This window comes from Ambystoma mexicanum, chromosome 5q (assembly GCF_040938575.1).
Source record: "Ambystoma mexicanum isolate Mex_15411 chromosome 5q, UKY_AmexF1_1, whole genome shotgun sequence".
NCBI classification, from domain to species: domain Eukaryota; kingdom Metazoa; phylum Chordata; class Amphibia; order Caudata; family Ambystomatidae; genus Ambystoma; species Ambystoma mexicanum.
In genome coordinates, this window is record NC_090933.1 from 496,903,349 (window position 1) to 496,919,187 (window position 15,839).

The 15,839-nt window shown below is 44.9% G+C and overlaps 1 protein-coding gene across 1 annotated transcript in view; it reads right to left on the bottom strand.

Annotated features, from left to right (window-relative positions):
• Nucleotides 1–4,331: 4,331 nt before the first annotated feature.
• The window catches only part of LOC138497466 (opsin-5-like), a 973,497-nt gene continuing 961,989 nt past the window's right edge, over nucleotides 4,332–15,839 (bottom strand). The window contains exon 6 of the mRNA XM_069620964.1: nucleotides 4,332–7,563. Within this exon, the coding sequence (XP_069477065.1) occupies nucleotides 6,943–7,563 (621 nt within the window). The 3' untranslated portion in view covers nucleotides 4,332–6,942. The remainder of the gene's footprint in view (nucleotides 7,564–15,839) is intronic.

The window sequence follows — 15,839 nt, forward strand, 5'->3', positions numbered from 1 at the left end:
AAACTGCCCTGCAAATTAAATGTCATGGATTTTAAGAGGATGCTGAAAGGACGAGGTCCTAGAACATGAGCTAATCTCAAAAGAATAAAAAATTCCAAACAAAGGCTGTTTGGTCCACTCCTTTTCCCTTTAGTAACAAGTCTAAAGGGTGGCTGGGTGTGATAACTATCATCCCCTCGATTGAGAAACACAGCACCGTAAGGACATCAAAGAGCCTGGTGATTGCCAAACGCATCAAACTGAGAAAGTGGGAAAGTACTCACAAACCAAACATCGAGGATTGGATATATTAATTAGCCTGACACGCTCCTCTGTGGACCGAAACTCAGAGCCTGAGAGGTGAGGAGCACACCTTCCAGAAACGCTGGGGATGCTCCCTCAAACTTTCTGATAATGGTTTGACAAGCTATATCAGTCCCGCAGAATGGTTTCCTTCTGCTGAGTTACACAAGTATGTTTTCCTCTCTCGGTAACACCCTAATCTGTTAGTGTGTGGTGTAAATGGTTGACATTTTTCTAATGACTATTTCTGCTATTCTTTCTTTATCTGGCCTTTGATGAGGCAGAGCTGACATCGGCATTCTGTGGCACTGGAAAGGGTAACATAAATATCTGGAGAGCCCTGAATAGAAGGCGTTGCAGGGGCGCACTCTGGAATTAACCACTGTCCCGACTTCTGTGTCTTTTTCCTTTTTGTGTCAGTTATGAAATGATGTTATTTGTGACAAACATGATGAAGGAAAATGTGGAAAATAGATGATCAACACTGATTGATCCAGCAATTTCTTCAGTCAATATCCCCCTTTAAAGACCAGCCAGACTTGCACATGTTTCAAAGCAGAGTTTGGTAGGTCTAGAGGAGCAAAAACTAAGTTGTGTTCTTTAAATCCACAATGCTGAGGTAGGTCAAACGAAAAATCAGCCAGTTTACAGGAAGCAAGAGCAACATATTTGCATTCTCTACCTCCTTGAGCCACACAGTCTATGTAGCTGAGCACTCTAACTGGGGCAGGTCTGAAGCCAAACAACTCTCCGATGAGGAAGAAGGAAGTGACAGATGACAGATCTGGCACATCAATCCTGGCATTCCCTTCCTTACTTTCACCTTGTTAATATTTCCATGATGAAATTACTTGAAAGCGGCAACACGGTTGTGCCTGTAGGAAAGCTTGCATACCAATTTCTGCCAACATCATGCACCAGCACATCAAGCGAAAGGCCAATTCCAGCACTGGCTGAATCTCTTCTGTTCTGTTCTCATTCATTGAAGGAATTGCAATAAGCAAATCAGTGGGATCATCCATTTAGTTACCCAGTGAAAGGGGATTGAGTAAAGTTCACGCTGACAGGCTTGACAAAGGCACGCAGCTAGCTCTAGGACCAGTAGAAAGTGGGGCTGACCTAAAGCGATTAAGCATGTACCAAAGAGGCACCTTGCATGACTCGCTTGAAGCGCTTGATCATGGCACCCAAACAAGGCTCTTACGATTGAAACGTCTGAGCGGTAGTTTAATCGGTGACGTTTTTGGGGATAAAAAGCCTGACCATGCAAGCCTGAAATGCAGATTGCGCAGCCACCTGAAGGAGGAACAATAGAGAGTATGTTGAGAGCAAAGGAGGACCTGAGAGAGAACGAGGACAGCCAACAGTAGCAGATGGCAGAGAGTTGAAGAACCTGAGAGCATCCTCCCTGAGAGGGTGGAACCCTGAGATCTGTTGAGGGAGGAGAAGTTGAATCTCTATAAATCCTTTGGAGGGACGCGTAAACACAGTCACGAGAGAAAAGAGCTGGTGAAGGAATACTTCTGAAGAGTGACACCACTCCCTGTACAGGCCTAAGCAATAAAAGCATACTTTACTTGAGTTCGAGGTAATTTGAGAAAAATACACAGAGACGATTTCAAAAAGTTTTCAGACATAGCTCCAGCAACACAGGTCTGTGTGATCAGTAATACTTTTCTACTAGGAGTATAACAAACACAGTGACGAGAGATCATGAAGAGTGCATTTAAATCCACAATAAAAAAAAAAAATGTTATTTACATTAGTAAAAGATTTCAAAAGTCCATGGGCTGAATGCAACGACTAGGAAACATGAATATCTGAAACACCTTGTAAAATATTCATTAGCACCCTGGAAGGTTGCGCTGGCCAATCAGGATGCTCGAACGTGGGCCGCACCTTGCTCTACCCAAGTCTTTTTCATTGTTGATGACGTCACGGTCATCAACATTGAAAACGAACTCGAGGAAACAACGTTGCGGTGCCGGACGGCGTAGAGAGGTATGCTTCATTTAAATTTAAAAAAAAGTTAAACCATTAATTTGCTCGACTCCTTAACTTGGGCAGGGGGCCGTTACCGAGAGGGTCAACCCGCTTCCACGGGTAATATCACCCCAGTATAACATTGAATGAAAAAGTACTGAATGGCTATTAAAATGGATATACTCGGTTTTTTTGCCTTCGCCAATGCCCATTCGAGAGCATATTATATTATTAGAGAGTGGCCAAAAGATGTTTACAACAACACCCTAGTAGTTGATAAATCGGTTATGCATTGGTATCATCTCCAAGGTGATCTCCAGGTTATCCGTCTCGTTACTTTTCTGCCCCTTGACGATTACTCTCACAGACTTTTTGGCGCTGAGATTCCTTATTGCGTGCAGATGGCCATCCGGTGAGACCTTTTCTTGGGGCGGGCAGTGCACAGTTTTTACACCGTCGTGGCAACATTTCGGATAGTTTCTAAAGCATTCAAACGTGTCGTTGCATTTGTCACAAGGGCAATAGGAAGAGCATCCCCTAATTGTCCGGACTGAGTTGGAACTGGACTCATTCCGCATCCTAAAGGGTTTTAAGTTGATTTTGAGGACCGATGGATAGTTGCAATGCTGCAGGACTCTGACACAGCAGCACGACCGGATGCACAACTGCTGAAGAGCTAGGAAATCTTTGGCAATGGTTTTCCTGAAATTGGGCTTCAGGAGGAGATAGATGACTGGGTTGTAGAGCGTGGAGGACTTGGCAAAGACAGCTGGCACAGCAAACGCAAGAGGGTGGATGGCGTCTATGGATCCAAAGGCTGCCCACATGGATATAATAGCATACGGGCTCCATGCTGAGAAGAATCCAATGCAGACAGCAATGCTCAGCTTCCGGGAAACAGAAACAAAGAAAAGACAAAACAGAAACAGAGAAAGGGCAAGATTAGTGCAAGAAAAAAGCAACACATGACATCATTTGTAACTTTTTTTAAAGCAACATGGAGGCAAAGTGCATCTTGTTATATGAATTTACATCAATATTTCAGTCATCAGTGCTGCAAAATAATTCCTCAAGTCCGACAGAAAATGCCAAGGATTTTCCCCAGGTAGGCAGAAACAGAAAAAGACTCCAGTGCTTTTTGTTGCTGTTGAGTGAACGAATGTTACATAAATCGCTCATTCTATCCCAGTATAAAATGGAGACAATTCTAGTGTGGAGGGTTTGTGGGGTTTTTCGTTGCCTTAATTTCAGACCAATATATTAATTTATTATATGGCTTTTTAAAGAGTGAATCGGATACTACGGGGCGTCAAAGTGCTGCACATCGATTCCTTTACAATAAACAGGCTGAACATTAAATACTCAATATAACCAGGGAGACTTTAAAGAGAGGTAACAATTAAGAGGAGCTACATTAATGGAAAGAATTGATTTAGAATGAAAACGCGCTATGGGGAGTTATGGGTACAAAGCTAAAATGACGGCTTTGTTGATTAGCGAATGTACAATAACAGATCATTAGATTTCAACCAAAACGATTGAAACACCAAAGTTTGACAGTTACATATCAAAAAATGACATTCGAAAATGCTCAAGTTTAAATACTTTGCCTTACTAGGATGTTAAAGTCAAAATAGCAAGTTTGAAAATAGGATTTTTCTCGGTGCATTTAAAGTGTTATTGTTACGTTGGTAGAGCTTTCCCTTGTTGCCGTCCTGACACGCCCATATCGAATCTATCCGCTTCTTCAAGTGCCATGCATTTCTTTCCACCGTTATTACACGGTGCCCACATTCCACCATTTTCCCCTTTAGTCACTTCCTCCTCCTGCCCTTTTTTGAATTTTCTTTTCTTTTAATATTGAGGTGAGCCATGCCTCCTTTCCTGACCCTGTTCCTTAAATGCACTTCTTGCTTCTTTTTTCAAACATGTTCACACGTGTCTTTCCAGCATATGTATTCAAACGTGTTTTTCTTCAAATGTTAATCTTTCAAACATGTTTAATGTTTGAATATGGTATCAGATACTGAAAGTGTCAAAACCCAATGGGTATTCAGAATACGCTCAGTCGTTAAATTAGTGGGGATGCAAATTCATTATTTATTTTAAAAACAGGGTACACAATTAGCTACATCTGAAAGGCAAAACATGGAACGTGGAAATAAGGACCTTGCAATAACAAGCTTTAATGGTGTGGCTGTAATTCAAAAGGTATCTGGCCCCGGGCATTCTAAGTGCAATCAGACTGGATGCATAATACAAGGCTCGAGGCTCATGGAAGAACATATTCAACTTCTAGCAATAACTACTCCCTGTGGGCGAAGAGTCCAGAGAGGACAATAAGAGACCAATAACACAGCAATCAGGAGCACAATGGTCAGGTTCCCAAGAAAGTAAGAATGTCCTCCACTTGTAGCCTGAGCGGATATCTCCAGCAAGGAGAAGGAAATAGGTTCTATAGAAATGCCTGGTAACTAAGGTGTTCACTTTTAACAATAAAGGTGTCGGGATGGGATAAATCATAAGGTGGTAGAGCTTTTCCTCCAGTGAGGATACTGGCCTTGTTCAGGTTCTCAAGTCCGTGTACAGTCTCAGGGACACACCATTCAGCCATCTTGGTTCCACGTATAGTTACAGGCAATTAACACCCACCTACTTCTTTGGGACTCACCATCTTCAAGGGGAATAGCACCCAGCTGTCTGTTTACCACCAACCAGGAGGATAATACCTGACTGACTTGTTCCTGGTACAGGGTCATGGTGACCAAGGTCAATGTTAAGTGATATAGTGTGCTTCCCATTTCTAAGGGGTATATAGCCCCTGTCTCTCCTATGTGTTAGAATGAACTACCCCCAAGTAAGGGAGTTCACACCCTTCTCACAAGGAATATTAACACTCAATAAGGGATAGTATGTTCTTGTCATCCCTGATATTGCATGCTTCTTATTCTTACTAAGGGCTGTGGTGACCTTCAGACCATCAAGCAGGGTAGCCCTTTCCAGGAATCCATTCGGTCCAACTCCTACAATCTTCTCTTAGATTCCTACATCCGCAGCAGTTTGACTATGCTGTCCAGATGTCACATAACTGCTGAACCCATATGCATGCATTAGTATTGGCCGAACCCCAAACCCTCTCCCGTAATGATAGGCTCACAACTTGTGTCAAGTGTTGGCAATAAAAGGCAGTAGGATTTTATTGTACAGATATGAGTTATGGCAAATACACAATATCACATATCATGATGGTATCATACTTTTGGGCAGCGGGTCCTGAGGTTACCCCCTCTGACCCGTGCCACCTTCTTGTGTCCCACGACTTGTTGTGGGCACCGTACAGTGCCTTGTACTTCTTTTTGTTCTTCTCCCCTTTTTGTAGGGTGGGCGGGTTCTGTGGTAAAGAAGCAAGAAGATTTGCAAGACACTGAGTAAACAGTGAACTTCCTGTTTGCTTGGGTCCCCGTTCAGGGTCCACAAACAGATTGTGTTTACTCTGAGCATGCTGCTCATATTTATAGGACCCAGGGAGGCCCTGGGTCTTTGTTGTGTATGTGGTGGGGGCTGCTGTTGTCGCAGCCCCCGGCCGGATAGCCGACTGTCTGGCCCCCTGTTGGGGGCAGATCTTTTGAACTTGGGCCCTGCCTGACGGTTGTTTGACTTATGGTGCTTAGCACCTTGCTGTTTGGAGGAAGAGTGAGATGACTGTTCGCACCTTACCCTTCCGTGGCTTTGTGCTGCCGAGACTGCGTGTCTCTGTAGCTGGGGGGAGGAGAGGAGCAGGCACAGAGAAGGTTGGGGCTGCCCCTCTCCCAGCTGCCGATGGTAACAGCAGTTACCCTGCCTCGCTTGTGGGATGCCCATGCAGCATTGCCCGTAACTGCTGAACCCATATGCATGCATTAGTATTGGCCGAACCCCAAACCCTCTCCTGTAATGATAGGCTCACAACTTGTGTCAAGTGTTGGCAATAAAAGGCCGTAGGATTTTATTGTACAGATAGGAGTTATGGAAAATACACAATATCACATATCATGATGGTATCATACTTTTTGGCACCGGGTCCTGAGGTTACCCCCTCTGACCCGTGCCGCCACACACGGGCAGGTTGTGCGTCTGACCGTGTTCCCCCAAGAGTACCCCAAGTGAGGGTACTCTTGGGGTAATAAAAAAAATAAAAAATGTTATTTACATTAGTAAAAGATTTCAAAAGTCCATGGGCTGAATGCAACGACTAGGAAACATGAATATCTGAAACACCTTGTCAAATATTCATTAGCACCCTGGAAGGTTGCGCTGGCCGATCAGGATGCTCGAACGTGGGCCCCACCTTGCTTTACCCAAGTCTTTTTCATTGTTGATGACGTCACGGTCATCAACATTGAAAACGAACTCGAGGAAACAACGTTGTGGCGCCGGACGGCGTAGAGAGGTATGCTTCATTTAAATTTTAAAAAAAGTTAAACCATTAATTTGCTCGGCCCCTTAACTTGGGCAGGGGGCCGTTACCGAGAGGGTCAACCCGCTTCCTCGGGTAATATCTCCCCAGTATAACATTGAATGACAAAGTACTGAATGGCTATTAAAATTGATATACTCGGTTTTTTTGCCTTCACCAATGCCCATTCGAGAGCATATTATATTATTAGAGAGTGGCCAAAAGATGTTTACAACAACACCCTAGTAGTTGATAAATCGGTTGTGCATTGGTATCATCTCCAAGGTGATCTCCAGGTTATCCGTCTCGTTACTTTTCTGCCCCTTGACGATTACTCTCACAGACTTTTTGGCGCTTAGATTCCTTATTGCGTGCAGATGGCCATCCGGTGAGACCTTTTCTTGGGGCGGGCAGTGCACAGTTTTTACACCGTCGTGGCAACATTTCGGATAGTTTCTAAAGCATTCAAACGTGTCATTGCATTTGTCACAAGGGCAATAGGAAGAGCATCCCTTAATTGTCCGGACTGAGTTGGAACTGGACTCATTCCGCATCCTAAAGGGTTTTAAGTTGATTTTGAGGACCGATGGATAGTTGCAATGCTGCAGGACTCTGACACAGCAGCACGACCGGATGCACAACTGCTGAAGAGCTAGGAAATCTTTGGCAATGGTTTTCCTGAAATTGGGCTTCAGGAGGAGATAGATGACTGGGTTGTAGAGCGTGGAGGACTTGGCAAAGACAGCTGGCACAGCAAACGCAAGAGGGTGGATGGCGTCTATGGATCCAAAGGCTGCCCACATGGATATAATAGCATACGGGCTCCATGCTGAGAAGAATCCAATGCAGACAGCAATGCTCAGCTTCCGGGAAACAGAAACAAAGAAAAGACAAAACAGAAACAGAGAAAGGGCAAGATTAGTGCAAGAAAAAAGCAACACATGACATCATTTGTAACTTTTTTTAAAGCAACATGGAGGCAAAGTGCATCTTGTTATATGAATTTACATCAATATTTCAGTCATCAGTGCTGCAAAATAATTCCTCAAGTCCGACAGAAAATGCCAAGGATTTTCCCCAGGTAGGCAGAAACAGAAAAAGACTCCAGTGCTTTTTGTTGCTGTTGAGTGAACGAATGTTACATAAATCGTTCATTCTATCCCAGTATAAAATGGAGACAATTCTAGTGTGGAGGGTTTGTGGGGTTTTTTGTTGCCTTAATTTCAGACCAATATATTAATTTATTATATGGCTTTTTAAAGAGTGAATCGGATACTACGGGGCGTCAAAGTGCTGCACATCGATTCCTTTACAATAAACAGGCTGAAAATTAAATACTCAATATAACCAGGGAGACTTTAAAGAGAGGTAACAATTAAGAGGAGCTACATTAATGGAAAGAATTGATTTAGAATGAAAACGCGCTATGGGGAGTTCTGGGTACAAAGCTAAAATGACGGCTTTGTTGATTAGCGAATGTACAATAACAGATCATTAGATTTCAACCAAAACGATTGAAACACCAAAGTTTGACAATTACATCTCAAAAAATGACATTCGAAAATGCTCAAGTTTAAATACTTTGCCTTACTAGGATGTTAAAGTCAAATTAGCAAGTTTGAAAATAGGATTTTTCTCGGTGCATTTAATGTGTTATTGTTACGTTGGTAGAGCTTTCCCTTGTTGCCGTCCTGACACGCCCATATCGAATCTATCCGCTTCTTCAAGTGCCATGCATTTCTTTCCACCGTTATTACACGGTGCCCACATTCCACCATTTTCCCCTTTAGTCACTTCTTCCTCCTGCCCTTTTTTGAATTTTATTTTCTTTTAATATTGAGGTGAGCCATGCCTCCTTTCCTGACCCTGTTCCTTAAATTCACTTCTTGCTTCTTTTTTCAAACATGTTCACACGTGTCTTTCCAGCATATGTATTCAAACGTGTTTTTCTTCAAATGTTAATCTTTCAAACATGTTTAATGTTTGAATATGGTATCAGATACTGAAAGTGTCAAAACCCAATGGGTATTCAGAATACGTTCAGTCGTTAAATTAGTGGGGATGCAAATTCATTATTTATTTTAAAAACAGGGTACACAATTAGCTACATCTGAAAGGCAAAACATGGAACGTGGAAATAAGGACCTTGCAATAACAAGCTTTAATGGTGTGGCTGTAATTCAAAAGGTATCTGGCCCCGGGCAATCAGACTGGATGCATAATCCAAGGCTCGAAGCTCATGGAAGAACATATTCAACTTCTAGCAATAACTACTCCCTGTGGGCGAAGAGTCCAGAGAGGACAATAAGAGACCAATAACACAGCAATCAGGAGCACAATGGTCAGGTTCCCAAGAAAGTAAGAATGTCCTCCACTTGTAGCCTGAGCGGATATCTCCAGCAAGGAGAAGGAAATAGGTTCTATAGAAATGCCTGGTAACTAAGGTGTTCACTTTTAACAATAAAGGTGTCAGGATGAGATAAATCATAAGGTGGTAGAGCTTTTCCTCCAGTGAGGATACTGGCCTTGTTCAGGTTCTCAAGTCCGTGTACACTCTCAGGGACACATCATTCAGCCATCTTGGTTCCACGTATAGTTACAGGCAATTAACACCCACCTACTTCTTTGGGACTCACCATCTTCAAGGGGAATAGCACCCAGCTCTCTGTTTACCACCAACCAGGAGGATAATACCTGACTGACTTGTTCCTGGTACAGGGTTATGGTGACCAAGGTCAATGTTAAGTGATATAGTGTGCTTCCCATTTCTAAGGGGTATATAGCCCCTGTCTCTCCTATGTGTTAGAATGAACTACCCCCAAGTAAGGGAGTTCACACCCTTCTCACAAGGAATATTAACACTCAATAAGGGATAGTATGTTCTTGTCATCCCTGATATTGCATGCTTCTTATTCTTACTAAGGGCTGTGGTGACCTTCAGACCATCAAGCAGGGTAGCTCTTTCCAGGAATCCATTCGGTCCAACTCCTACAATCTTCTCTTAGATTCCTACACCCGCAGCAGTTTGACTATGCTGTCCAGATGTCACATAACTGCTGAACCCATATGCATGCATTAGTATTGGCCGAACCCCAAACCCTCTCCCGTAATGATAGGCTCACAACTTGTGTCAAGTGTTGGCAATAAAAGGCAGTAGGATTTTATTGTACAGATATGAGTTATGGCAAATACACAATATCACATATCATGATGGTATCATACTTTTGGGCAGCGGGTCCTGAGGTTACCCCCTCTGACCCGTGCCACCTTCTTGTGTCCCACGACTTGTTGTGGGCACCGTACAGTGCCTTGTACTTCTTTTTGTTCTTCTCCCCTTTTTGTAGGGTGGGCGGGTTCTGTGGTAAAGAAGCAAGAAGATTTGCAAGACACTGAGTAAACAGTGAACCTCCTGTTTGCTTGGGTCCCTGTTCAGGGTCCACAAACAGATTGTGTTTACTCTGAGCATGCTGCTCATATTTATAGGACCCAGGGAGGCCCTGGGTCTTTGTTGTGTATGTGGTGGGGGCTGCTGTTGTCGCAGCCCCCAGCCGGATAGCCGACTGTCTGGCCCCCTGGTGGGGGCAGATCTTTTGAACTTGGGCCCTGCCTGACGGTTGTTTTCCTTATGGTACTTAGCACCTTGCTGTTTGGAGGAAGAGTGAGATGACTGTTCGCACCTTACCCTTCCGTGGCTTTGTGCTGCCGAGACTGCGTGTCTCTGTAGCTGGGGGGAGGAGAGGAGCAGGCACAGAGAAGGTTGGGTCTGCCCCTCTCCCAGCTGCCGATGGTAACAGCAGTTTCCCTGCCTCGCTTGTGGGATGCCCATGCAGCATTGCCGGTAACTGCTGAACCCATATGCATGCATTAGTATTGGCCGAACCCCAAACCCTCTCCCGTAATGATAGGCTCACAACTTGTGTCAAGTGTTGGCAATAAAAGGCCGTAGGATTTTATTGTACAGATAGGAGTTATGGCAAATACACAATATCACATATCATGATGGTATCATACTTTTGGGCACCGGGTCCTGAGGTTACCCCCTCTGACCCGTGCCGCCACACACGGGCAGGTTGTGCGGCTGACCGTGTTCCCCCAAGAGTATGCCCTAGAGACAGCCCCTGTGAGCAAGTGTTGCATTGATTTCCCAAAAGAAATGCTCCATGCCCTGGTTAGACAAATGGGTGCCGTCGTGAAGAAAGAGGTCTGGGTTGCCTAGTGTAATGGCTGGGTGTTTTATGAAACCCAGTCTTCTTGTCATACAGAATCTCTCCATCCCCCAGTTCAATTTTCTTCTGGCTACGTCTACAGATTTGTAGCAGTTGGCCCCTAGCCATTTCTTTCTTGGTAAGATGGCTGAGAAGTATATTTCCGCCCCCCTCCAGTCGTGCGAAATGCCTGCTAGGGAGGAGCAGATTTCTTCGCATAGGATGCGTCTAGCCGTGTTGACTAGGTCGTTGCCCCCTAGATGAATGATCAGAAATTCTGGGGGGTCCCTGTATGCCACCAATTCTGGTAGTGTTTTGTGGACGTCGGCCCACCATAGGCCTCTGTATCCCCACCATGAAGTAATGGTGTTTCTGAAAGGTGGCCCTTCTTTAGTCTCTTCTGCCCATCTGCCTGTCCTGAAAACGAATGAGTAGCCAACTATCCATGCTGATCGGAGTGTGGTCCTCGATTCACCTGTTGTTTCTGTGGTGGTGGTGGGAGGGAGGGAAAAGAAAAGAAAATTTGAGGGAGGATGGCTATATCAGTTGTTGTCTGATATATCTTTAATAACAGTCTGACTTCCATCCCCCTATGTTTTTTAGTTGTTGCGGTGCTAGGCCTCCCTGCCATGCTGCAGTGGCGGCACCTATCCTGAAGGAATGGGTGCCGAACTGTTTGGGATCCCACCCTGCTTTGCTGATTGCTTTTATCAGCACTCCTTTAAATTGGTAGCGGCTTAGAGCCGATGCATCCTTGTGGCTTAAACCCCCCCCCACTTTGGGTCGTTGTGCATAATAGAGGTTGGTGATGCAAGCTGGACAGTTTGTTGCTTCATCAATGCAACAAATGTTGATGTTTTATTTGCACCCGTTTTTGACTGTTGCATTTCTATGTTAACACTCTCCTGTCTCACCCTGACTTCCATGACACCCAGGCCGTTTGTGGCCTTGGTGCGGGACGCGATGAGTTCTCCTACCCGGAAAGCCCCAAAGTAGGCTAGGAAAAAGGCTGTTTTAAATAACATTATCTCGTATGGGTGCCAACATATGGCTTCCAAATGGCTTGCTATCTGCACCAGTTTGCTGAAATCAAGGGGCCGGCGGGTGTCCACTTGGGCACCCTCTATTCTGCCCCATCCCTTCATTGCATAAGAGATGAGGGCGTTCTGGGTGGGGTCTGAATCGCCCCGTATTTTTGTAAAATATGAAATTGCCACCAGGTGTATTTTAGCCCAATCCCTTTTGAAACCTTGTTCCAGAGCCCATTTTAAAAATACTTCTATATTTTTAATCGTTATTAATTCTACGTGGTTTACACCTGTGGCCTTAAATACTGTTTGCAAACACTTACTGTACTGTGTTGCAGTGGTGCTTGCCACCGCCCTCTCTGCCATCTCCGTTAGGAAGCCTGTGAGGTTGTTGGCACCCATTGGTGATGTGCCTGATTCTTGTTGGGCATCCCGGCCTGGGCTCTCTGGCGCTGGCGTTGATGCCAATGTGTTGTTGGCACCCGTTTTAGAGGTGCCTGTTTTGTATTGGTCATCCCGGCCTGCACTCTCTGGTGCTGGCGTTGATGCCAATGTGTTGTTGGCACCCGTTTTAGAGGTGCCCGGTTTTCGTTGGGCATCCCGGCCTGTGCTCTCTGGCGCTGGCGTTGATGCCGTTATTCTTGTCTTCCCATTATTGCCTAGCATTCTGCTGGTATTGGCGTCATCTGTTCTTGGGCGTGCGGCGCGAGCTCTCGAAATCTTGTCCACTGGAAGCAAGATAAGGCATCAGCAATGTTATTATCTGCCCCTGAAATGTGCTTCGCTTTGACTACAACGTTTTCTTGTAGTGTGACTGTTGTAATGGCTCGTAATACTTTCAGTACTAAAGGGCATTTCGTAGACCTTCTGTTTATGGAGCCCACTACAGCCATGTTATCGCACCAGATCAAAAGTTCCGTATTCGCTAGTCGCCTGTCCCAGATGTGTAATGTTAGCCAGATGGGAAATATGCTTAGTAGGGTGATTTTTTTGTCCACCCTGCTGCTTGCCATGAGTTGGGCCAGTGTCCTGCCACCCATTCAGAGTCTAGTATGGCTCCAAACCCCTTGCTCCCGGCTGCGTCGGTGTATAGGACCCTGTTTGACCAGGTATTTAAAGGCGTTCGCCGAAGTAAATACCCGTTGAAATCTCTGAGGAATTTTCCCCATGTTTCCAGGTCTTGTTTCACCTCTCTGCCTAGAGATATGCAAGTGTGGTTTGGTTAGTGATTTGATTTTGAACTCTAGGCTTCTGGAAAATATCCTCCCTTGAGGTATTATTCTGGATGCAAAATTGAGGCTGCCTGCTAAGGATTGTATTTCCTTTACTGTCCCCTTTTCTTTCGTTATCAGGTTTTGTATTTTAAGCAGGAGTTCTGCTATTTTTATTTTTTGGATTCTGCAGAGCCCCTTTGCTGTGTCTATTTCGATGCCCAGGAAAATTATGTTTGTGTCTGGTTTGGTGGTTTTTTCCTTCGCTAGGGGAATTCCCCAAAGTGCGGCCATGTGCTCAAGTTTTGCTAAAGCCCTGTCGCATTCCCCGGAGTTTGGTGGCCCCATGACCATGAAATCGTCTAGGTAATGCACTATTTTTGTCCCTGGTCTCTGCTTTAGGAAAGCCCATTGGAAAAAGGAACTGAATTGCTCAAATAGTGCACAGGATACTGCGCAACCCATGGGGAGGCATCTATCTACATAGAATTTGTTGTTAAAAGTGAAACCTAGCCACTGCTGTGAATCTGGGTGGACTGGCAAAAGTCTGAAAGCAGATTCGATGTCCAGCTTGGCCATCAAGGCGTTTCTGCCGCACTCTTGTATGAGCCTTAACGCCTCTTGGAAATGTGTGTAAGATACGGCGGATTCTGTGTGTGTGATGCCGTTGTTTAAAGACTGGCCTTTGGGGTAGGAGAGATGATGGATTAGCCTCATTTTCCCGGGTTCTTTTTTGGGGACCAGGCCTAGTGGAGGTATTAAATAGTTCTTTAAAGGCATGTCGTCCGAGGGACCTGCTATCCTGCCTAGTTGCAGTTCTTTCTTGATTTTGGTTTCTACTATCTGGGGGTTATCCCTGGCTGACTTCAGGTTCATCGGGAGGGTGTGTGACCCAGAGCCCTTAAATGGGATGGAAAAAACTTTGGTGAAACCCTGCCATAGTATCCTGCTGGTTTACTTGTCTGGGTAGTTGTTTAGGGCGTCCATAAAGTTGCCCAGGTTGATGGGTGTTCGTCCTGGTTCTAAAATTGGGGTATCATTCTTTCTTGGCTGGTAGTCTGGTGCAGTTGCTTGCTGCATGGTTGCCGTTGCAGTTTGTGCAGTCGTGTTTGTACCAGCATTCTTTGCCCCATGTACACTGCTTTTTCCCAAAATTTCTGCATGGGATGTTGGATTTGGCAGCCTGCTGTTTGTTCTGTCTGTGGGCATTATTTTTAGCCGCCCAAGGCTGGTTCTTCCGAAAGGGCTGCTCCCCTTTTTTGGATTTATCATTGTCATTGGATTTGTTTCCTTGCAAATTTTTGCTATTTTTGGAAGAAGAATGCATGGTATCTTCTTCCTGGGGAGGTTCGGCGTTGAGGGTGTATAAATCGTTCTGGACTTCATCCCACTCAATGGCAGGCCTTTCTGACATGCTCCTCCTAAATCTGATGTCATATGCTAGCCATGTCTTCCCCCTCTGGGTTACTTTTACTTCCCTTATTTTATCAACGTATGCCCAGATCTCCTACCATCCATGGGGAATTTGTCTTCATATATAGTTGCTAAGTTGGCAAAGGCTTGTTACCAGTTGTCCCAGTTTTGTATGACCTGGGCGTTTCTGGCAATGGCTTTTTCTTCTATCTTTTTGGGGTCTCTGAAAGTGTCTTTCCCTTTGCGTTGGGCTTCTGTTAAGGAAAAGATTTCTATAAATTCCTTGGCCCATATGGCTTCTTTATTTGTGGTATCAATGTTCCATGCCAGGCATCTTTTGTATCTATTTAATATCTCTGTTTGGAAAGATTTCATTTTTTGGTCTAACTGTGCATTACAGATTGTTACAATGTCAGTTGTATTGCTGCCGGGTGTCCCTGTCACGCCCGTGTTGTCTGCGCTGGGGGTTGCCCATGCTTTTAGAGCACCTGCTGAGTCTGTTGCTGGAGTTGTGGAGGCTATTGTATTTATAGCTGTGGGTGCTACTGGCAACTGCTGTACTTGTTGTGGCGGGATTGCTGTAGGTAGTGTTACGGGTGGGTTGACAACCGTTATTGTAGGTTCTACTGCGATGGTAGGGTTTGAGGCCCCAGGTTCCCTTGTGGGCGGTGTCTGTTTCCCCCTTACATCTACCATTAGTTGCTGTAATTCCGCTACATTCTTGCATAGTTTTGACAATTTTTGTTACCTTTTTTGGCGCCTTCAGATACTTTTCTCCTTTTTGATGGTGCAGAACCCTCATCTTGGCTGGGTGGGCGGGTAATTCCTTCCCTGGGTAGGCCGTACATGTTTTCTCTAACCCATGCCCAACCGTAGTGCTCTGCCGCTTCAATGGCTGCTAACAATTGTGGTGATTTGGGCTTTTGCACCGGTGTTGCGGGTGCCCGTGCTTTCCGTTTGGGCCCCATGATCTTTAATAGGAAAATGAAAAAAGTTTTATCAAGGAGTTAAAGCTGTTGCTATCGGCGAGCTCTTTGAGCCTGTTCTATTTGTTGCCCGTGCTGGCTAACTGCTGGCTGGTGCCCTCTTATTGCGGTCTGTGAAAAAATGGTCTCCTAGTGTCCACTTTGTGCGGTGTTTATTTTAATAACTGGGCAGCCTTCAGGCTTGTTTTACTAGTATTTAAATAATTGGTTTTGATGTGAGGGCGCCCTTGCAAAATTACAGAAAATATTTTTAATCTGCAGCATTTGGGCCCGCCGAGCTTGGAATCGTGTTCGCA